At 36.8% G+C, this 24,879-nt stretch overlaps 1 protein-coding gene across 3 annotated transcripts; it reads left to right on the plus strand.

Moving 5' to 3' along the window:
* The first annotated feature begins 338 nt into the window (after window positions 1-338).
* On the plus strand, window positions 339-21,663 carry ptpn11a (protein tyrosine phosphatase non-receptor type 11a). 3 transcript variants are annotated; one of them, XR_191597.5, is made up of 17 exons: window positions 339-777; window positions 2,231-2,353; window positions 5,657-5,851; window positions 6,228-6,420; window positions 7,133-7,252; window positions 7,394-7,507; window positions 8,876-8,972; window positions 9,083-9,180; window positions 9,370-9,531; window positions 10,559-10,690; window positions 10,896-11,050; window positions 11,129-11,196; window positions 12,338-12,489; window positions 12,568-12,686; window positions 12,773-12,879; window positions 21,153-21,315; window positions 21,401-21,663. XR_191597.5 is itself a non-coding variant. In XM_004566942.5 (16 exons), the coding sequence occupies exons 1-15, from the start codon at window positions 764-766 to the stop codon at window positions 12,840-12,842; spliced, it is 1,794 nt and encodes a 597-aa protein (XP_004566999.1). In that variant the 5' UTR covers window positions 339-763; the 3' UTR covers window positions 12,843-12,879; window positions 14,437-17,759. The 3 variants fall into 3 exon arrangements, 2 of the variants coding, with proteins under 2 accessions (XP_004566999.1, XP_004566998.1); XM_004566942.5 differs by lacking the exons at window positions 21,153-21,315; window positions 21,401-21,663 and adding an exon at window positions 14,437-17,759 and having other exon boundaries at window positions 9,083-9,162; XM_004566941.6 differs by lacking the exons at window positions 21,153-21,315; window positions 21,401-21,663 and adding an exon at window positions 14,437-17,759 and having other exon boundaries at window positions 340-777.
* Window positions 21,664-24,879: the final 3,216 nt, after the last annotated feature.

Genomic DNA, 24,879 nt, shown 5'->3' on the forward strand with positions numbered 1-24,879 from the left:
TTATGTGAAATATTTTATATGATTTTGCTTACAAAGCAAATGACAAATATTAGATAGCTCAAAGATTGCAAGTAAATGTTCAAATAGAAAAGAAATTGTTATACTAATTTTTTTTATCTGTATTTATTTCTACGCGTTTCTAATAACCCTAGACGCCACAACAAAACATTACGAAAGTTTAATAATATCATTTTTAAAATGGTAGCGCATCTAATTACGTCACAAATAACATATGAAATGTAATTTATCTCCCTTTGCCGTGAGTACAGACAGTCAACGAACTGTTCGAGAAGCCTTCGCAGACGTTCTTCGTCGTTTACCGCTTTCGCCGCTGTATCGTAAAAAAACCTTTAAAGAGCATGCGCTGAGTGAAAGTGATCTGGCTCTTTAATTTATCTGACGCCGTTTACCGGACGGACTGAGATCTGTAGCTTTTATTTAAGCGGGTTAAAGCGACCACGAGAAACGGACGCCCAGGGTGAAAAAATCCATTACACCCTCTGTTTTGTCGCAGGTTTGGTGACGTCCAATAATCGACTTGCTGTGAAGTCTCCGGGGCCGAGGCCTAGAGACATTTTTTTTGTAACGGGCGCTATAAAAAAAATTGGTGTCGATGCTTAACTACATTTAAGGTGCCCGTTTTGACCGGATGTGAACCAATGAAGCACTTTATACTGTAACTGAAGCTTTAACGGTGGGAAACGTTAGCCAGCTAATTAAAGCTACTGCTAACTGCCAGCGAGGAAGTGAGGAACGAAAAAAAATGACATCTCGGAGGTAAGCGGGGGCTGTCTGGAAAACAATGTCTGCTGATAATGCTAGCTGAGTCTGCTAACTTTAAGTGAACTCAGCTGTTTGGATCTTGGTATGTCGGTAGACAGTCAATGAGAGTTCCGACGTTTCTGGAAATAGACAGAAATAGGTGGTGTAGGGCTGCTTCATTTAGCGTTACACCGGCAACTTAAGGCAGTCTCAACTTGTTAAGTAAACAGCGCTGTAACATTTGTACAGAACATACAAAGCTAAGCTGTCCACAAACTGTAGTTACTAATAGATAAAGTTCAAGTTAACCAACTCTGCTACAGCTGCTGTTAACAGATACATCTTGTTGGATTGATTTGTTATGGTTTGAGCTGCTGTCCAAGTCAAACCAGCTGTATTTACAAATAACTGAGCATAAGACACCCCATATTGGTACAAAAATTAACGAGTCATTTTAACAAGAAAACGGGAAAACAGCAGGAGTGCATCAGAATAACGGAAATGAAGTACTTTGACGTTGTAGATATGTGCAGAGTAGGAAGAAGTCATAGCAGTTTCAACATTTTAAGTAAATTAAATTCCTTAGGTAATAAATGTAACGCGTTAAAAAGTCATCGTTAGCGAGTGGAATAAATATATTTCATATAGATGGTGCACAGAACACAGACTTCTTGTACAGACGAGAGGCAAAAGATGAAAATAATATTCACAGGGAGGCAGAGGCAGGAGATGACCACAATGGACGCATGAGTGAAACAGGCAGGCAGTCTTTTCGGGGGAGTGCAGGGTGGCAACTTGTAGAAAGAGCGCAGTCAGCCTCTGAATGTCTTTACTGGAATATACAGAGTTGGATAGAGAGGAAGTGAAGAAAGACAGAGACAGTGTGGCTCTTTTTTACCCTTGGTTCCAAATGAGTCTCATTGTCAGCAAGCATCCTGTGCAATAATACCAGAAACATTATAAGAGAGAGACAAGACTCTCAAAGGAATCCTTTATTGAAATCTAGGCAAGAAATTTTTAACAGCAAGGATGGTGATTGGAGTATAACTTCCCCAGTGGCCTTTTGAAATCCTCATTAATGTGTAAGTCATTGACACATTTAAGCTGTTTTAATCAGATTTAACTTTCATGTCCAGGTGAGCATTAAAATTAAACTTGATTGATACTTCAAAATGCCCAGATAAGTGAGTGGAGATGAAACTACATGCTTTTAGAAGAACTTTGATAATACTGTCTCTGAATAGTGGATTGAAAATTGCAAATAATCAAGTTTTAAGCAGTTAATTCATAATTTTGAACACCTCTTAGTACTATAATTGACCATCCACTCTGAGTTATGTCATGTTGTTGTTGTGCAATGTATGGATTTTTGGCAAAAAGTTCACACAATGCACTATATAATGAGTAAAAATGAAATGCATGTACTTAACAGTAAGTCTAAATTGTTAGTTTACTTGTCCTCTTTTAGGTGGTTTCACCCCAACATCACAGGTGTGGAGGCTGAAAACCTCCTGCTGACTCGTGGAGTGGACGGGAGCTTTTTAGCCAGACCCAGTAAAAGCAATCCAGGAGACTTCACGCTCTCAGTACGGTAAGTGACGTTACACATGTTTGTACAAAGCACCATACTCCAGAGGTGCATCCCTAGTGTACTGTGGGATTGTGAAAACTAAACAGTGTTACTGGAGCAAACATTTGGACATTGAATAATCTGTCTGCTGATCCAATGTTTTGTTTTGTTTTTTTTGTTTTTTTTCCCTCCCTTTTAATGATCTGGATGCCTTTCTTTGACTTTATAACAGAAGAATTGTTTTGCATTACCCTTTTACAAGTTAGATTAAAATAAAAATAAAACAAAACATTCTTGCTTGTGAAACAAGTAAGGAAACAAGGAACATACAAAGTTGACTGTCAGAGTCAACTTTACAGAGGTTTGCTTTGATATTTTGGCTATCCCTGTGGTGTGCATTAAGAGTTTTAAAAACCATTACAATACAGGAAGCAATGGATGAACTGTGATTGTTCTGCTGTTTTAATAAAATGTGCTTTTGCACTTTATAAATAATTTTTACAAATCAACTTGAGAAAGACTATGAGCTCTGTTAAGGTGATCAAAGTAAATTTTGAATGGTTGGACATTTCAGTATTGCCAGCCTTTAGGTTTTTCCTAATATTTTTTTTAATTTTTTTTTTTGTGGCTTGGTCACAGATGCTGAAGGACTTTCAAAAGACAGGAGTTATACAGCATTATCCCTTCGACTGGAAGAGAAAATATAAATGGATTGAATGAGCAACAAATCGTTTAATTTTCACTTTACATATATTATCTCTTTTTATTATCTCTTTCTCTTTATTCTCTTTTTTTTTTTTAAACTAAAATTTTGCAAGAGTGAAATAATTTACTGGATTCTTCTGTTTTATGATCTGCATAAAGCAAGATTTAAGACACACTTTTTGTAGGACAGTGTAGTTTCACAGCAAAATTGTCCTACCTACTTTGCTTTCAAATAGAACCACGAATGTGGTTCTGTTTGACTAATCTATTGGACTAATCAGTATTTCAGCAGTAACAGTTAGTCAAAAGACTGTGGAACTTGAATTAGGTTTTGATAAATCCACAGAGAATTATCCCTCAGTTCTGTAGGATGTTTTAGTCTATTCAGTATAATTGTCTGTTTTCCACGCTCTGCCCACATCACATTCGTTTCCAGGAGCAGCAGGCAGGTGTTTTGAGTGAACAAGCACAGATAAACCCCTGCAGCACATTAGGTACCCAGCACTAAACTAACAAGCAGTCAAAGTTGGAAACTAGCACATCTACATCTAGCAGCTTAATGGCCAGATGGTTCACTTAGGAGCTGGTGCAGAGCAAGCCTGAGAGTAAATATTAGACTTATATTTAACAGGTGGACACAAACATGACTGGAAAAGAGTAATAGCTTTGCTTGGTGTGTGAAGAGGGAATTGTTTAAGTAATAACATGATACAATATGTCTGTATTAGTTCTTTATGTTCTGTCCCTTGCAGCATAATTGGACTATTAAATTGTTGTCTTTCCTTTACAATTTTGGACGATAGTGAGAAATCCAGTATTATCTGAAGAAGGCAAGACCAGTGTTTGCTGATGCAAAAAACCCAAACAGCTTTGTATTTTTCTCTTGAGGCCTGTCAAGTCATAAATTCTATTTCAAGATAAAGTATCATTAAGTCAGTTTGGCTGATGTAGCCAGTGTTATTTTTGAAACAGCCACATATTTCATCTCTACGGTCTCTCATCTTGCACCATATTTACTTCCTATGGAAACAAAACAAATCATGCTTCTCGTGTGGAAACTGACATTTCCACAAGGACGCTAGTTTAAATCAGCGTGTCTTGTCCTTTTTAAAAAAATTTTTTTTATTTATTTATTTATTTTAAACTAAGTCACTGACAGTTATTGAGCCGCATATCTGACACAAGTTCTCCTTTTTTCTATTTTCTGTGTTGATGGCAGTCACCTATAATTACTCAACAGTTAGTCTGGTTTGTATCACCAAAAAACATATGCCAATAGAAATGATACCTATGGTGTTAGTGGTACATGTTACACAGTGTTAAACTGATTATCACTTTGCTAATTTTGTATCATTTCTCGCTCTGCATCAGAAGGGCTGGAACAGAAACAAACCTAAGGGTTGTTTCAGTTCAGTTAATATAATGTCGTGCCTGTAACAGTTTCCTAAAGTTGGTGACAGTATAAAATTTTGTGTTCTGTTTGAAAGACGAAAGCTGGAGGCACAGAGTACCTCCATAGAGTAGTTTTCATTATCACCTAATGTCCTGATTGATTGAGATCCAATGAATTACTTCATCTGAAAAATGTCATAAAATCTTGTTTTGTCAGATCAAAAGAACTAATTTTCACAAGTGAGAAATACTGTGAACATCTTAATCTTGGGGATTAATCATGGTCAGATTGATTGCCTATAGCTTTCTGTACTTTCATGACGCCATCTCCTCTTAAAGCTGACACTCACAACACTGTCATTTGTAGGTTCATCCTGTTTGTTATCAAGTTACAGCTTAATGTAACTTCTGTGATTCAAGAGCTAAGAGGCAGTTTATATCCTGTCTGCAACTTTTTGCAAAGTAATCATCTTCTGTTTATACATTTTTTAAAATTAAATTAATTCAAATTAAATTAAATGAATTCAATTTCATTTATCTAGTGCCAATTCACAAGAACACCTACCTCATGGCATTTTATATTGTAGGGTGAAAACATCCACCTGCCACGATCATTTGTGAGTGAGGGGAAAGAGAAGAGTGCAGAGGGAAATGGAACAAAAGACACATATGGGAGAAAGATTAAGAGTTTAGTAATTAGTAATGATTTGAATGCAGTAGTAGTGAGTGATGAGTAAGGTGCTGAGTGCGTCATGGAAGTCCTCCATCAGCTTGTTGTGGCATAACTCACCATTAGCTCCAGTTATGTTTTCTTTTCACATAACTGGAGCTAATGGTGCTCATTTTTATTTTATTTTTTAACCCTCCCTAACCCTTTCCCCAAAACTGATTATTAAAGCTATTTTTTAAAATAAAATATTCAGTCATATAATTGAAGACAGAAGAGGGCAGTGAAGAGTGAAAAACAGACCAGTTTTGTGTGTACAAAAATGGACAGAACATGGTGGTAGAACTAAAATAATTAGAGAAAAACACGCTGAAAAATTCTGCAAATTTTATGACTTATAATATAACTTATAATATGTAACATAATATTTTGGCTGTTTAGCTTGTATCTGAGCTCAAAATATGAGTAAAAAATGGATCATAGGCCAGTTGTTCCTACATTTGTAACCTGATGATGATCTTTCATGTGATAGTAACATAAATGTTTGTGCTGTTCTGAAGGCGAAATGGAGCAGTCACCCATATTAAGATCCAGAACACAGGAGATTACTATGACCTTTATGGCGGGGAGAAGTTTGCCACACTTGCAGAGCTGGTGCAGTATTACATGGAACATCATGGACAACTGAAAGAGAAAAACGGTGATGTTATTGAGCTGAAGTATCCACTCAACTGTGCAGATCCCACCTCAGAGAGGTAAGTGTTAATGTTCATGTAATATTTTTTGTGGCAGAAAAGTTCTAAAAAAAACAAACTCCAAATGAGTTGTCAATAATTTCTGAACACCTTGTATATTTTGTATATTAAATTTACATAAGACCATTTTGGACACAGGTGTTGTTTTTTTTTGTTTTTTTTTTTAAACTATTTGATAACACTATAGTTGCCAGTTCAATTCACACTTAAACAGTAAGTAAGAACTATAAGCTTCAGATTTTAATGTTATGTCTTTTATCTTTGATAAGCTGTGCTTGCTTCAAGTTAACTAAGGCAGATCTTGCAGTTTACATAATATGAGAGCACATCTCTGTTACGTGATATATTCTACTACCTTCATATTTTCCCATTGCAGATGGTTCCACGGACACCTGTCGGGCAGGGAGGCTGAGAAGTTGCTCACTGAGAAAGGCAAGAATGGCAGTTTCCTGGTGAGGGAGAGCCAGAGCCATCCGGGAGATTTTGTTCTATCGGTCCGTACTGGAGATGACAAAACAGACAGCAGTGACAGTAAACCTAAAGTCACTCATGTCATGATCCGCTGCCAGGTAAGATCCAGATTTTGTACACACTCCGTGTGTTTTCCACACCTAAACTCTGCCTCTTAGTTTGTCTGAATTCTGTGCATCATGTAGCATGCAGGTATACCAGCAGCCACCCAAGTATATTTAGAAATTTAGTTTATCCTTTTCCATCTTTCCAAGGGTAGCAGATTTATTAGTTGACTTTTTTTTTTTTTTTTTTTTTTTTTTTTTTTAAAAGCCTTGCTAACCAGCTAGCCCTGGCCCTTAATTATTCTTAACTTTTGGCTGCTTAACAGGCCAGACTGGTGTTGTGGCATTACTCAGTATTACTTAGTTGCCTCTTCAAAATCATGACATGGATTACCTAGATTTTTTCTTTTTTGTAATGAAAATTTCAAGTTCAGAAGCAGAGTGCTTTCTTAGAAAATACTTTTTAATAATACCCAGTGGTATAGCTGCTGCTACCCAAGGTGGATAAGCTAGAAGTTGTGTTGCAGTCACTCATTTTCTATAATATAGAGTTTTTGCACATTACTGAAAGCAACAACATCTCAGTATTTTAAGACAAGATATTCAGTCAATTAACATACCTTGTAAAATTTCACCTAGGTCTTGAGGACTGTATACATAGATATGAATTGGTTGTATACAAAAGACATCTGTATCTTGATTCTGGTAACATAAGGCTAGTCTGTTTTTAATTATATTGCTGATGTACCTGTGTCCTTTTGCTCAGCATGACCTGAAGTATGATGTGGGTGGAGGGGAGAAGTTTGACTCCCTCACAGACTTGGTAGAGCACTACAAGAAGAACCCTATGGTTGAAACTCTGGGCACTGTGCTTCAGCTTAAACAGGTTTGACCCATCTCCTGTAGCCATGTGTTCCCAAGCATTTGTGCCTATATTACCTGCCTCAGAATCTGTTCAGTTGTAAAGGAAGAGAAACATTGGAAACATTTCCTGATTTGTTTCTCTTCTGACTCTTGGTCTTTGCAGCCTCTGAACACTACCCGTATTAACGCAGCAGAGATTGAGAGTCGAGTTAGGGAGCTTAGCAAACTAGCGGAGGCAACAGACAAGGTCAAACAGGGATTCTGGGAAGAATTTGAGGTGAGTGGTCCTACGTTTGTGTTAATTTTTATTATTCGTGTACTTTTGTATTATCGACATCTTTAAAAATGAAAGTAAATAGTCATAACTTTATTACATATTAAATGTCCATCACGCCACTCTTGTGTTAATCTATGCACGGTCTGAAGCATGTGTGTGGGAATGTATGTGAATGTTTTACTGTTATATCTTATTAGTATTTTAAGTATTCTATCTATTTTATTTATTGAATTTTATTGTTTTATTTATATTTTGATATTGCTAGGGATGATGCAATGATCGGGGACCATTCTTAATTTCGTTGTTCTCATGACAATGACAATAAAGTTTCTGATTCTGATTCTGGATGTGAAGTGAACTGCCTCCTGTTGCTCATGCTTTCATGCATATCTATTTTATGTGCAGACAGTTTAAAATATGGACATAGCTTCTGTAGCATTTTTATGCCATTGTGAAGCCTCATACTTGCATAGACATGGAGTTATAGTGAATGAAGTGAAAGACTTCATTATTTGTCTGCAAAGATAAATTTATAACCATAAATTAGGTGAAGTTAGTGAAAACCGGGTTCTGTTTACATGATAAATTTTTTTTGGTGTCACTATAATCAATGAATAATCATAGGTAATTGTGATCTTAATATTTAACCAAATAATTGTGATAAGGATCACCGTGTAGCCCTAATTATAAAATTGACAGCTGACTAAAATTAATAGTGTTGGACATTAACTGTAAATTAGTGTCATGGATCACAGTAGCCAGTGAAATAATTTAGCAAGCTAGCGAATTAGCTTTTCTACGTACCGTACATGATTTCAGGAGGAATAATGTTAGCAAGCAAATTGCAGTTAGTTGCAACCTTATGCCTGTACTGGCAACATACAGTAATGTAAGCTAATAAAGTAATTTGAAAATGGCAGACTTTGGAATTAGCTGACCTTTTCTACTCAAGATAGTATTTGTTTATATACGATTTCTTGTGATTTGTCTGCATCAGCGATAGTTGTATTCACTAACATTAACCAGAAGAGTGATAGGTTAAGGGTTTGAGTCTTGCTATGTATTGAATTTCCTGTTAATGTTGACAATAATTTTCTCCTGAAGGCCAAATCTCGTGTTCGCAAGGCTTCACTCAACAAATATGCCTAGTGTCGGCTAACTTCAGCTTGCCTGCTAAGGCTAACAAATAACTTGACACCTAACATAATGTGGCATGATTGTTGATGTCAGAGTATTTCAGAAACTGCTCATTTACTGGGTTATTTCCCCCAGAAAACCATCTCTGGATAAAGTGTGATTAAAAATTTTAGAAATCTTGGTTGGAAATGGCATTTTAAAATGTGACTCTCCTCTTTTTTTCCTATTCAGACCTTACAGCAACAAGAGTGCAAGTTGCTCTACAGTCGCAAAGAGGGCCAGAGACCAGAGAACAAAAACAAGAACCGATACAAGAACATTCTGCCTTGTAAGAAAATCACTCATTTTTGTCTATAAAAACCCTCCAGTTTAACTGCTCAAGGACCTCCTGAAGGGATTTTTGAGGCAACTAACTACTGATTTTATTTCCATTTCCAGTCGACCACACACGCGTGGTGCTGAAAGACGGGGACCCAGATGAGCCAGGCTCTGACTATATCAACGCCAATATCATCATGGTAGTATCCACTGTCATGGTAAACTCATGTCATCTTTGGGACACACATTGCACACACTGCATATGTATGTGATAGTATGTAGATGGCTTCATATGTCAACTTTCACTCACGCCGCTATTCATCAGCCTGTGTGATCAGTCAGTTTGTGTTCTTGTTTGCTGTATTTCTCAGTTGCTGACTGTGTCATGCTTATGTGTGTTTATGCAGCCGGATTTGGACTCAAAGTGTAATCAAGGCACCAAGGTGAAGAAGAGCTACATTGCCACTCAGGGCTGTCTACATAACACCATCAGTGACTTCTGGAGGATGGTTTTTCAGGAGGACTCTCGAGTCATCGTCATGACCACCAAAGAGGTAGAAAGAGGGAAGGTAAGCAAAGCGACTGATCACGGAACTGCAATTCTACCTTAAAGGTTAAGATACTATTTCAAGATGTGCCGTTTTTGTGTGCTGCTCAAATTCTTAAAATAATTAATCTAAGCAGACAATATGGTTGATTGTCAGGGATAAACACCATTGTTAACAAATTCTAAACTGTTAGGTCATTAAGCTTGAGTTAGTATTTTATTAAATAAAAATAAGTTAATTAGTAATGTTTATTAATTTGTTAACAGTTTGAAACTACCTTTAAAGTTAAAGCACCAAAACTGCATGACAGGTTTATCATGGTTCAAGCTGAAATGCACTGATCACAACTTTAACCCTGCATGTTTAGAAAATATACTTAAAAGTTCCCAGTGTCTTTAAAAAAAAAACAAACAACCCCCCCCCCCCAAAAAAAAACAAAGGTAAAGAACTTCTGTGAGACACTATCAACGCTCCTAAATTGACGTGTTTAAGATAAAACAAGATAGATGCCATCCCAAAAGTTGGAAAATCCTTTTACAGCAGCCAAAATGTCATACACAACCCATGAGAAAATATCTTGACAGTAAAACGACTCAATAAGTTAAATATAAAATTAGAATGTAGAGCACAGTAAACAAAATTAAATAAAGATGCACCAAAGGGAACAACAGAATAGAATGCCATGCAAAAAGTTGAGTATAATACAATTAGAACCACAATAAGAAAAATGTACAAATACAAAAAGAAAAACTACAAAACTTCAAAATTTTATACAAAAGTTCAAAGTAAAGGATATAGTGTGGAAAAAGTAAAAAAACAAAAATAGTCAACTTCCTGATAACTAGCTATCTTAGCTAATATTAGCAGTAACTTCTAGTATGTGAAATTTCCATGTATGTATGTATGTATGCATGTATGTTTCCTTTAAAAAAATTAAAATGTGTTTAACATATTTACAGAAAATATCGACATTCACAGGAACTTCAAATGTTCTACTATTACTACTGATGAATATGTAATGTGTAACTATGTGATTGTGTTTCAACAGAGTAAGTGTGTGAAATACTGGCCAGACGTGTCAGCGCTGAAGGAGTATGGGGCTATGCGTGTTCGCAATGTCAGAGAGACGTCTGCACATGACTACATCTTAAGAGAACTGAAACTTTCCAAAGTTGGACAGGTAAGTTGTTTGTTTGTATGAAAATATACTGTGCAAATCTAACATGATGATTCTTTGAAAAAAAAAAAAAAAAAAAAGTTGTTATCCATCATTGAAGTTCACTGCAATAAATGCCAAAAATTACTAAAGATGACAGATTTAAAACCTGTTCAAATCCCATGAACCCCTTTGATTATGGACTCTGTTTTTTGTTGTTGTTTTTCAGGGCAACACAGAACGTACAGTTTGGCAGTACCACTTTAGGGCCTGGCCAGATCATGGAGTCCCCACTGACCCAGGTGGTGTACTTGACTTCTTAGAAGAGGTCAACCTTAAACAGGAGAGCATATTGGATGCTGGGCCAATAACGGTACATTGCAGGTACCTCAAATTCCACAGTCAGAACACTTTATCATTGATAATGAAAGAGATATGGTTATTCAAAGTCTTGTTTTTCAGTGCAGGGATTGGGCGGACAGGAACCTTTATAGTGATTGACATCCTAATAGATGTGATCAGAGAAAAAGGTGAGTACACATGCACTCTGTGGCCACTGTAGCACCAAGCTCACAATTCTCCATATTTTCTTCTGCATATTTTCTTAGTCTGTAAATGCATTTCTTTTTCTTTCTTTTTCTTTTTTTTTTTTTTTTTTTTTTTTTCCCAAAATTGATTTTTGTTTCAGGCTGCATACATATTAATGTCTGCTCTGAGTCTGAGCATTTTAAGTGTGATTGTGAGGACAGATATATATTTGGTGAAATAATTAAATAACTTTGTATTTAATTTAATGGTACCTGTCCTGCACTGTATCATGAATTTATTTTATCTGTCAACCTTAACCTCTGTCACAGTCAGGGGCTAGGGCTAACACTGATCTAGTCAAAACTTACTTTGGCCTAGGGCCAGTTCTTTCATTGGTTGCTTCTTAATAGCAACTACACAGTTTGTGCTTGCATACTTGCCAGTTTCTTGCCAGTACTTGAAACGAACACTCAGCAGTCTAGACGTGTGAGGATGATGTCTTATACACGTCTACATAACTCTCTGCTTATCCAAGAAAAAACACACACAGATTACATGTTTTTTGTTTTGTTTTTAAAATTCTACTAGACTTCAAAAACTTATAAGAGACAACTGATGTTTAGAATAAATAATCTAAGCTTTGTTGCTCCCTTGTCACAAAGGGTTGCTACAGCAGGTAGCTCCTCATATTTGATATTAGCAGAGTTTTATGCGAGATGAACCTTCCTGATGCAATCCCACAGAGTACTTGTATCTCCCCTTTTGCTTGCCGAGTTGTTTCATTAAAAATATATATAATTTGATCATTTCTGGAGAATGTAGTCCAAATGTTTCTGCACTCATGCCTGGATGTCATGAGTGCCTGGTCAGCTGATACCTTGAGAGATAAGGGGACTGTTATGTCTCATATTTTCAAATACGTCGAAGCGCTTTTCCAGGTTCTCTTGAAAAAGTGACCAGCTGTTTGAAGATTACGCTATTACATTGTCATCAACAAAAATGTGCATATTTGGTTTCCCTGACTTATAAACTCTATAAAGAATGGTGTTTGGGACAAGATCTGGACTGCAGTCTGGAGTCTATTTTTGACTATGCAAAATGCATTAAATTTGTTAAATTATTTATTTATTTTTCCTGGTGCAGGAGTGGACTGTGACATTGATGTGCCGAAGACCATACAGATGGTTCGTTCTCAGCGTTCTGGGATGGTGCAGACTGAGGCACAATACAGATTCATCTACATGGCTGTACAGCACTACATAGAAACATTGCAGAGGCGCATAGAAGAAGAGCAGGTACGCAGCACTTTGTTTTTTATTTTTCACCTCACTTCTACTCACACTTATACCATTCATCTGCTTTCTCCTCCACAGAAAAGTAAGATTAAGGGACGTGAGTACACAAACATTAAGTACTCTTTGTCTGACCTGACTGGAGGAGAGCAGAGCCCTCTGCCTCCTTGCACTCCTATTCCTACTCCCACCTGCACAGAGTAAGTGCCTCTTAAATGACCTGTGGCATTTAAACCCTTGTAAAGAAAGCATTGACAGTTTCTTGTTGATTTGTATTTGTTGTCAGGATGAGGGAGGACAGCTCCAGGGTGTATGAAAATGTGGGGCTGATGCAGCAACAGAAGAGCTTCAGATGAGATTCACCTTTTGATACCAGTGCTCTATCAGCTCCAGGTAAATCCATGAAGAACATACGGAGAGAACTGTCATAGCTTTAAATGAGAGGAAGCTGATCTAAAAAACAAAAATACAACCAGTTCTGCTTGTCAAAGAGAAGGAATTAGAAAAAGACAGTTGCCTACAGTAGTTAAAACAATAAAGGTCAGTCTTTATAGCATTAAATACAGAGTTATTGTTAATTAAGGAGAAAACAACAAAACTAGCTTTGATTAACTTTTACCTTTTTAGATTACCTAAAAAAAATTAAATATTGTGTTCTAATCTTTTGTAGTTTATATATAGCTGAGAAGAAGGTTAAATTTACTGAAGGGAAATTTAAATTATAATAATGGAAAACATTTTTTAAATTATTATTATTATTATTATTATTATTATTATTATTATTATTATTATTATTATTATTGTCACTTAATGCATGAGCTGACATTGTGATTAAGTAAGCACACCTCAAATATCCATGTAACATCTCTGACCATTTCTGCTAAAGACTTGTAATCTGTTTCCTTATTTGGAAGATGAAAAGTGCCAGTCCTCTTTTCTTTCCTGCATTTTTTCATACCTACTGTTAGTACATTAAATGTCAAGCAATCAAGTTATTAAGTGGGGTCATTTATCTTTCTCATACCTACACTGTTTCTGTTATCTGTACCTAATTGTTCTAATGCTCTTAACTATGTTTTTAAATCATTTTAAGCACAAAGACATTCCACAAGATCTTTATTCCATTTTTAGAAACCTGCACCTTCCTCTGAAAACTTAACAACTTGTTCGTCCTCACAGAGATCAGTCCTAGAGATAAAGGCTTTTGGATAACTGAGCTATAGGCTTTGTCAAAATGTTGTTGAAAACTGTAGGTTTGTTCATGGTGTCCCCTGCTGCTCTGTTTTTTCAGTTGTTAAACCACATGTAATTCAGGATATCTCTGAATCGTGTTCTAGTCTGTTAACCAATCACTACTGCATCAAAACTACGACATTACAATTTAATCTTGATGCAGGTTTAATATTCCAGGTAAGAAAATTCATTCACTTTACCTGGAAGGAGTGTTTTCAGTAGGAGAAATTTTTTCATCATTCATTCAAGTGACTTTTGTCAGTGGGATTACAATGCAGTGATTAGTGGAAAATTGCAATAGAATTAAAGTATGTAATGTTCAAAACATAAATATTTCCTTGAAGCATAAATGATCCTACACGTTTCCTATGAAACAATAACAAGTTGTACATTTTCAATGTTTAAGTGTTCCCTTTCAGTCATTTAAGAGTTAAAATGCAAATAATTAGCTTAACTGACTGATATATCTGACTAGAGAAAAGAAGCAATGTTTAAGCAGTGCCATCCAATGTTTCACCTCAGGATTGTGCTGATATGAAAATGCTACAACTGAAAATTGCCAGTTTGTCACAATGCATGTAAATAATCCTCAGTGCATAAATAACATCTTGCACCCCCCCCACCCCCCACCCTCCACCCCACCCCTATCTAACACAGACCAGTATTGCATCCAGACAATCAAATTAAATCAAGTTTGTTTGTTTTTTTTCTTTTTAGGATCTTGATACCTGACAGTTTTTTCGCCAGCCACACCTTGAAGCCTGAGACTTGACCATAATGATATGGAACAATGGGGGAAAGAAAACAAGAACACACACACACACACACACACACACACACACACACACACACACAAGATACGAGGGAGACCAGAAACTGGGGTTCCCCTCCTGTTCTTGCTTATTCTTAAGTGAACAATTTCCCTCTAGTTGAATTCTAAACCACTGTGATCGTCAGAAGAGCCTTTGAGAAGCCTAACATGCTAAATCTACTACTAAACCACAGTTTGGGTTTAGGCTTTGTAAATCTCACTGCAAAAAGGGCTGCCAACAGCGAGCACCCTCCTCAGAGGGAAAAGAACCTAACTAATCTTTGCTCATCTCTCATTCTTCTGTGTAAATTTTTTTTTTTTTTTTTAAATTAACCAAAGGAAAGTGAAATTGATCGTTTGTAGATGGAAGTGAAGAGTTTACTGAAAAAGGCCTGTGCCAAACCCACACATAATTTTATTCACATTTTGCACCTAGTTATACAGTCTTTGGGCTCAACAAAAGTGGGGGAAAAACTTCCAGTGGTTTTTACTGTTGATTTGTAACTACACAAATTAATTTTTCTGTGGCAAAAACACCTCAAAGAGAAACAAAAATTCAGGTTCTTGGGAGTGTAATTAACTTCTTTGTCTCCTAGTTCACGAGTTTAGTACGCTTTCATTAGGATTAACAGTGTTGGTTAATCATTCCAGAGCTCAAGCCGAATGTCCTTAATGCTGCACTTTGAATTGGCAGCATTAGTTTCAGTTAAGCCTTGATTCATCTGGTGGATTTATGAATCTGGATTTTTGGGAGGAGTTTCTTGAAGCTATGCACTTATGTTGCAAAGTCAGGATGTTGACATATTAGGACTTCAGGGGAGTCTCTGTATGTCATTTGCAGGCATTGCCATATGCTGATGGCTGCCAAAAAGATGTCTCTTTTTTTTTTTTTTTTTTTTTTTCCCCCCCCCTTTTTTTTGTAAGTGCATTTTCCCTTTTTTTTATTATTCTTTTCTTGTTAAGGATAAATGCCTTTATATACCATTGCCTATTTTGAACACCACATGTACTTAAGTTTAAAAGTTTGTTCTAGGAAGTAATCACACATCAGTTTTGGTAGTAGATAAATTGTTATGGTTGTGGTCAGTTGGATTCAGGAGCTTATACACACAAACAAACATTCACACATTTTATAGGAGAGTATTTTCTGGTCTTTCTTTTGTGTGTCAATCAAAGTGAACAGTTTTATTGGAATACTTTGACATTTTGGAGAAAAACAATCATTTACTCCAGATAATACGATGGATCCCACTCTCACATCTGTAAACTATGATGCTATAGCTAGTAGCTATTTGTTTAGCTTAGTTTTGCTTAGAGACTGAAAACGAGGGAACGGCTATATTAAATCTACTTAAAGGTAAATCAATAAAACAAATATTCGGATTAATAGTATTTGTATACATGTTTAATGACATCACTATTCTAAATTATCTGTAAAGAAACGTACTTTCGTTCTATCAAATCCATAAAACCATGCTGATTTTAAGTTACACATTGGACTTATGAAAAGTACTTGTGTTACTTTTTCTATATCTGCTAATGTCTGGGTGCTCTTTATTCTCAGATAATAGTAATAGACACCTGGTTCAAATTGACCCGTATTCTTTTTGGTTTGTTCACTTTTACGTAACTTGTGATGTTTATTGTAGAGTCTGCATGGAGCAGCTATCAGGTCCTCCTTAGGCCCAGCCGGGTATATGAAAATTGTATTGTTATCATGTAACTTACTAATATTTACCATTTGGCATCGCATGCAAAATAAAAAAAGGGTTTTTAAAGATGTCATCACTTTTGTAGATATTCACCAATTTGATCTCATAATGGCACTACATGAGTATCCTCAGGGAAACTTGAATGTACCTTGCATTCAAGATTAGCACCAAATTTAATGGCTGTTCATCTGTTAGTTACTGAGATGATTTAAGTCTGGACTAAGGCAGTGGACTGACTGATTGAAATTGCCATCTATAGTGCAGTGCTCGAAGGATGACTAACATCACCTTGAGGAAGCGTATGGTGGAAGCGATTCTTGACTGTGCTTATACAGACTAGCCTTATGCTAAGCCAGCTTTATATTCAAAGTGCAGATATGAGAGTAGAATCTTATCAGCTAACAGTAAGAATTGAAAATGTATTTTCTTAAATGTCACTGTTTCTTTATCTTCACGATCAGCTTCAATATTAGGATAGTCACTTTTTTTCAAACATGTGGCCTCAGTATTTTGTCAAGCATTGTCAGTTTCTGCACATTTGCTTACCATCACTACGCCTTGAGAAACTGCAGTTTTGCGATTGAACTTGCTGTAACAGTGCTGACTCAGAATCTCTCCTTTTGAGAAAAAGGAAGAAGCAGCTTGCCTTGTGAATAGTTCTCCGTAACCACTGATTTTGGACTGAACAGCTTCTTTCTGTGATTTAAAAAAAAAAAAAAAAAAAAAAAATCATGACATCAGTGTTTCCGGGAGCTGCTTCCTCTCATTGGAGGACTCTGCAAATATGTGGCTGCTCCACAGCAAGTGTTCTTTGGAACATCTCCCGTGTAAACGCCATCATCTGACTGAGATCTTCTGTAGTGTGGTGTACTGTATGCAGTTTTTATCGTTGAATGGTTGACTTTGTACCTGCCTAATGTTTTGTGGAATGTGTGCTTACAGTGTTTTTGTGGTGTGTGTGTGTGTGTGCGCGTGTGCGCTGTGACATTGTGGCTGCTGACGGCCATACGTGTTCTAAGTTACATTCTTGGCTTTGTTTTTTTTGTTTTTGTTTTTTCTCCCTGAGATGATAAAACTGCTTTCCATTTATCATGTAAGCAATTTAGATACATAGGCATACGCATAGAAGGCGAGTCTATGTGTATGTGATAGCTATTAAAAAGAAACAAACCAACTTAACAGTGCTCTTTAGTTCCACCGCCGTTCAAGAACCCATAACACTTAAATGTGAATACTTTCATCCTTAACATCCTGAACAAAAAAAACAAAAAAAAGGTGATCGCAATGCAAACAAAATCTATTTTTTAAATTGTACATGAGTTCCAGGTAGAGGAGAATGTACTTAAACATATCTACTTGCCAATAAAATATACTGTATGTATATTCCTGCAGCTTTCCTCCTCTGGCATGGGGAGGAACCTCTCACAACGCTTAAAGGTTTATTGTATGACTTTCAATGCAGTTAACCATGTTAACTTCCTTAATTAACAATAAATGGCTGATAAATGCCTCATTAAGTCATTGTCTCTTTTTTTTTTTTTTTTTTTTAAGCGAGAAATATTAATCTAAAATTATACTGATAGTCCAAATTGATATGCTTGGTGAAATTTAAGCACTGAAAAGTGTGAAACTTGAGTTGGCCAAGTAAGAAGCAAAAAGGGGAAGCTGCTTTAAAAGTTAAAGTTTGTTTTGTTTCCTGTTTGGACGTTTAATTGTATACTAATGTTGATGTAGAGGTTTTGTCTTGGTGCTGACACTTGTTCACAAGAATAGTGCAGTGCCTGCATAAATGGTTACTTAATTGTCAGCTGGAAATTTAAAATATCACATGGACATCACATGCTGGAACCATAAAGGTTTTAGCCTTGAGGATGACACAAACTGTTGCAAATTTATGCTAAGCAACACTAATACAGGTGAATCTGCAGAAACATGTTCAGTTACTTCAAATTGACTTCATGCTGCATTCATCTAGGATTCTTCCATACATACATGCTGCTTGACTTTTTCTGGATCAACGTGGGGGCTATGGACGCTGGTGCAGACTTTCCTGCATGTTTCTCACACAGTACGCTGTTGTTCTCAGCTTCCTGGTCTTTGCTATTGGTTGTGACCAACTGGGATTCTGGGCTTGTGAGCTCTCATCACCTCATCAACACTCTGGATAGGTTGCTAATCTGTTGCTGGGCTAAGATGTGGCAAGAGACAATTTTGGAGTCATTAGAGAACCTGCAGTTTTTTGTCTAGACTCTCTGCTCCAGAGTTTACTGCTATTTTTTCACATATATTTAATTAGTATACATAACTGCACTGTTTACCAAATGTGTTGAAATTATGTAATCAAGCATGAACATCAATGCCAGCTCCATACTCTAGTTGAAGCATCAAATTTGCTGCTGATAACTCCAGGGTTGGTGTTGTGGACAAGACTGTTCTAAACTGAACCAGATTAATTGTGACATGAATGGAACTGCAATGCAAATTAAGTTGTACCTTAGTCATAAAAGCCATTAAACCGTCAATTATGAAAACATAATGGATGAAGAGTAAAAGTTGCGGAGCGGCAACTAACTGGAGCTTGAATGTCAGCAGATGAGCAAAAAAAATAAACATTTTCAAGTGTTCATCAAAGTGTTAGTTTGCAAAGAATGAGTGAAGTATTTAAGTTATTAAAGTCAAATCAAATCACTTTTATTGTCACGTCACATTACTGGTACACTGGTACAGCACACGTAAGTGAGATTCTTTTGTGCAAGCTTCACAAGCAACAGTGGTGTGCAAAAATACAAGAAACGTAAGAAACAAGCCGAATGTGAGAATGTGTCGGCTGACAACTGATGGATAAAGTATCAAAGTTAATAAAGCTGAATAGTTTTTGTTATCGCTGTAAGTGGCACTGTTAAAAACGGTTGGTTATGTGGTGTAATCTGTTGCAGTGTGTGAGAGAGAGTTTGTCCATGTTTTCATGATTTATGCTCATAACACACAGCTGGAAACATGCACAGATGGATTCCATTTATAGTAATTAGAGAAAATGTGTCTTTTTCAATTTTAATGTGACCAGTTAAAGAAATGTTATTGTTGGAGTTAAATGTGCCTCTCAGAATCAACTCTCAAACCCCTTTTGTTGTATAATGCATGATTGGCATAACCTCTTGAGATCTTTAAGACTTAAATATTATTGTATAGGCTATAAATAGACTTTTTTAGGCTAATCTCATTTACCTCAGAGGGCAAGGCTTAATAAAGCTGACATGAGCTCAGTGCTTAATGAGTAAAACAGCTTTTAGATAGAGAGAGGGAGTGATATTAACTGAGGAGTACCAACCAAAATAACAACAAAGCAATTTCACAGTTGTTGAAAAGTATGTATTCAATTCAGCATCTATCCCAGCTATCACAGTATGGGAGGGCAGGTCGCCAATCTGTCACAGGAGCAGATTACTTTAGACAATTTTAAAAAGGTCAAAACAGTCTATCTCATTGGAAGCAAAACATAAAGAAATGAAGGGTGATTTAATACTTTTTGCACAATTTTTTTTGCACAAAATTTCTGTTAAGCCCTGATCAGCTTATTTAATCTTTTGAATTTTGGGTCATGACATATGCCCAACATCCTCCTGCAAATATTTCTTCTGTGGTCCCATTAGCAATTGATTCTCAGTTAAAATAAGCTTAGTTTAGCTGTAATGCACAAATTATTTAATTTACTGTGTGAAGAAAGATTGGTTAATAAAAAGCAGCAAAAGATATATATATTTATCGCACAGAAGAGAGAAGTGAAATGACAAACCGCTGGAGAGTCACGGACAGCTCAGAGGGCAGAGGTATCATGTCGGAGCTCTGTCAGTTTCTAAAGATGTTTGTACAGGGTGTGAAGAGAGAGGCTGCAGAGGAAGAGAGCAGCAGCAGAAGCCCCACTCTACCAAAGAAACACTTCAGACTGTGAAGCCTTTTCTGGAGAACCTATTTTCTCAAGACTTTAATAGTTTTAAGACTTTGGCACTGCTTCTATGAACTGCGTTGGACATTTGTCGCGGCTGTGACTGGAAGTTGAACCAGGCACATCTATTGTAGAGCCAACTGTAAATTGGTGCAAAATGGACTAAGGATCCATAAAGACAGTGCCAAGTGTAAATTATCCTCTGCTGCATGTTAGCCATCAACAAGAATTAACAAAGTGGTAAGTATTATGTAATGTTTAAGGTTGTCTCTAAAATGATGTCCGAAAATGTTGGAAAACATCTTGAGGTTTTAACTTTTATTGTTGCTTTTCTGCCTTTTGTTTTAAATGCTTTAAATCTAAGAGCTACCTCTGATGAGGGTGTGCCCACACATCATCTAAATCACAGAGCTTTAGTCCCTCTCGTACTTGTTTGAGTTTTGGGATCAGTCGCACCAGTTCATCCAATGTGATGGCACTAATAGACAGGGAGAAAATAATACATGAATTCAGTCTGAATGAAGACATCATGCCAAATATTTTTTGACAGCAAAATCTGGAACAAGGTTGGGTTTGATAGTTTTAGTTATAAAACTATCTTGAACTATGAAAAGTTAAGTGTGACCTACTTAGCTCCCACTGATTTTGTTTAGTTTATATGTTTTTTGTTTTATGCCAGCTTTTCATTTAAAGGTTTCCAGTTCTGGTCTCTTCACTGTGCTGTGCTCCACCACTCCTGCAACCTAGAACTGGTCTAGTAACTTTTATATAGTGTCTTACAGTGACATATCTCTCAATCTCTTTCCCTAAATATTCATTTTTATTTTCACTATATACGATGTAGGTTTAGATTTTCCCTCCTAAATTGTGATCGTCTCCGCCAGTCGATCTGCTGCTTGTGTGTGTGTTTTTCTTTGTGTTTTTTTTTTTTTTTGGCTCCTCCTTTATGTCTATGTGTGTTTTCCAGTGTGCCAGTTTATAGGCGTCATCAGGCCAGAAGGTCTTTCCCACGCTGAAGCCAGCCACACCTGTCTTCCATCTAGATTCCAGGTGCTGCTGATCACTTTCGCAAAGTGGTTACTAAACTGTTTGACTGAGCTTGAGTCAACGCTGGATCGTTCAGTTACTGAGTTAGTGAAGTCCCAGTTCTGAGTGGAAATAGTCTGTGTGTTTTTGTGAGTTCACCAAACTGATCTCTACACCTTGTCTTGTTAGGAACTTGGAGAGGAGTGTGTCATGGGATTGGAGCATTTGTAAATATCAAGTGTTGGAGTTGTTTGCCTGTCACACCACGGAGCACGGAGCGGGAGTTGGGAGCACGTTCACGGAAACCACTTCTTTGAAAGCTGTTTCACGATTGTTTACATGTCTCACTGTAAATCAAACGCACTGTCTTTGATTGGAAAGTCCTGCATTTGGGTCCTGTTCTCACCACGCACCTTGACATAAATAATAAACACTTTGATTTAGAAACTGCATTTTGTGTTTAGTTGTGTTATCATTGTCTAATATTTAAATTTGTTCAGTGATCTGAAACACTTTTTTACACCAATGTATGTACGTAAAAGTTCTGTTCAAAAACCATCAACAGAATCATTCCAACAATGTGAACCTGAAGCTGTCACTGCAACTCTACTAATGCCCAGTTTGTAACAACAGACATGATGCCTCATGCTACAAAACAGCCCTAAGAGATGCAGTTAAATGCGGCCTCAAAGTCCGAAAACACACACACATATTGACCAATTGGGCAAACTTGTCGACACTGTTCTTCAGAGGATAAAGTGCTGGTGCCGTGTTCCACCACCAGACTTCCAAACAATGTTGCAGAGATGTGCCAACCAGGAAAGAACAAGAGCCTTATGGCCATTTTCAGAACTTTTTTTTAAATTGTAATTCTAAGAATCGTTTGGCACATGGTGTTTTGGAAATGTAAATAATGATCAAATGATAACTACAACAGCAATAATAATAATAACATTAATGGTACTAAGAGTTATATGATTACTACATTTTTAAGAATTACTGGACTACATACTTATTTATTATATAGACTATATAGTACATAAAATCAAAATTTGCATGTTTTATGTAACTGAAATGTTTAATTATGTGGGTTAAAGAAAATATTACAGTTACAAAATATATTTATATTAAACATGTCTATACTTACTGCATTTGATGTACTTTAACCATGCGGAATGTAACTCCTGCATTTGTGTAATTATGCCACCCCACTTGATTTCCATGCCACCCTAAGAAAATTTCTTTAGATCTGCCCCTGGTAGTGGATGAGACCTCAGAGATGATGACTAGGATTGGAACATCTGTCAATCAATATGGTAATGCCCATAACTCAATTATCCAGGTGGATGAGTTATAAAAAAGTTGATCCAACGTGTTGGCCCTGGAGTTGTTATAAAGGAAACTATCCTTAGAGGCTAAGATTTTGTTTGATGTCATGTCATAAAAATGCTTTTTAAATCCTGTAATGATAGACATTTCAACATGAAAGTTTAGAGGGGACTGAATCTCATTTGCACCCAGCCTCAACTGGTACCTAGACGAACTGCAGTAAGGCTTAATTTTTCATCTCCAGAGGCTGCCCTTTGTTTCCACAGTGTTGCAGATGAATCAGAAGAAGTGCAGTGTCTAGCGTAAAATTACACACAATTAAAAAGTGCTTCATTAAACACAGTCTAAATAATAAATCACCTAGTTCCTAATTTGTTTAAAGGGTTCCTTGTCTCCTTGCTCCTGGGTGTCTTTGCTCACCCAGACGCTTCTCTGACATCTCACTGACCCGAGGCCAGGATGACAGCTTCAGAGCATGCTGTTGTGACCAGATGAGACATGCTAGACATGTTATTTTCTTCATTTCATACAGCTGAGCAGCCAAAAATACTTCTACTTATTTCTGCCCCTACAGCATTTTTACATTTAGCCATTGCCTTGACAAAAAGTCTTAATGTAAAAGTTGTATATAATGAAATGCTGTTATATATTAAAATACTTTACATTGTTAGCTGAGGAACAAAAGCCTGCTGTTGCAACATAAAAGCTGTTTTAAAAAAACCGATTTTTTTTTTAACAAAGCACAATGATTTTCATTGATTCTAGCAATGCTACTATGTAGCTCCAGCCAAGATAACTGTCACATGTAAGGTGCAAAACGTAGCACAGCATTATGAAACTACAGCAATTAAAGGTGTTGTAATAAAGTAGACAGGAGTACCAATGTTGTTTAAGCAAATGTTTTTCCTTCTTCCAGCCAGTAAGACAGTGCTGTGATCACACAAATATATGATCTAATATATGTTCTTCAAGATGCTTTTTTTCCTTCTTCTAGCCATGCATTATTGACTCAGTGACCCCTAGTTGCTGCTACCAATTTGGAAAGTTTCATTTCATTCAGTGAACGGTTTTCATTTCGCTCATATGTATGGCTGTGTCATTTTACAACACACGAGCTCACCATTCAGTGGCTGGCCAGCGTCCACAATATAACTTTCAAACACATGTGTGAACCCCAGTCACCACACACTAGACAGAATGTGCTTGTGAAGCAATTTTTATTGTAAATGTAAAACTTTACTGGTACTTTTCAGCTCCAGTTGGACAGCTCTCCAGCTCTCTCCTGCTCTGGTCCCAGCGTCATTTAAATATGGGAGATTTTGATTACTGGATTGTCCACAGCGTCCCTGGCAGCCTGCACAGCCCTGCTTTTTGAGCCTGCCATATCACCCCTCCCCTGCAGCAGAGCCAGAGATCACACCTCTGCCACAACATGGTATATTCGTACACAAATCAGACATGCATGAACAATGGTCCAGTAATGTGATGTCACAATATATTCTGCTTCTTCAAAGTGGCAAACAAAAAAAAGAAAATAACACTTATTGCAGTTTAAATTTTTCTAGTTGTATCTCTCTTTATATGAATTGCCTCTTTGCCCTCCCTCTTTCTCGCTAGGTATTTCAGTGTAACACTCAGTGATGGAGGGAGACATACTGCCTGATTCCTAATGAAAAATAATGTTACTCTTTCGGGACAATTTGAGTTCTGCTACAAGACACCTTTTCAGATCGCAACCACACATTCACAGGATTCAGTGCATTACCAGATACAATTCATTAGGGGTATTTTATGTTGCTACTAAGTTGTTAATTGGTTATGACATCTGTGCTGCAGACACACACACACACTTACAGGGATTCTGGCATATAGAGCAAACCATCAAGAAACTGTACAGTTTCTGGGCCTGGCGTCAACTGTGTTTATTACCAAAGGTGATTAATGACATTACTAGACAGAGACATGCAGTTTTATTCTGGGTAGGCAGGCAGTTATAAGCGCACACGCAGACACACAAACACACAGGGTCCACACGTCATTGACCTTAAGCTCTCAGCATGCCCGGTCATGAATTTGGCATTTATCTGTCACTTGTAATTAACCATGGCTCTCTGTCTTTTCCTTTCTCTTTTTTTTTAATGACATAGGTTTTTCATTCCTCTGAATTTTCCTCTACCTTCCTAAATTTAACTTTGACTAAGGATAACTGCATTGTATTTGAATTTATCTGATAAACTATGATTAACGTTTTACTTAACCCCCCAGCTCTAAATCCTGAAAAATGAGGGTTGTGGCAATAATACACGCAAGTGACAGAATCATGTTGGAACCTCTGCCTC

The sequence above is a fragment of the Maylandia zebra genome, linkage group LG7 (genome assembly GCF_041146795.1).
Source record: "Maylandia zebra isolate NMK-2024a linkage group LG7, Mzebra_GT3a, whole genome shotgun sequence".
In the NCBI taxonomy this organism is placed as follows: domain Eukaryota; kingdom Metazoa; phylum Chordata; class Actinopteri; order Cichliformes; family Cichlidae; genus Maylandia; species Maylandia zebra.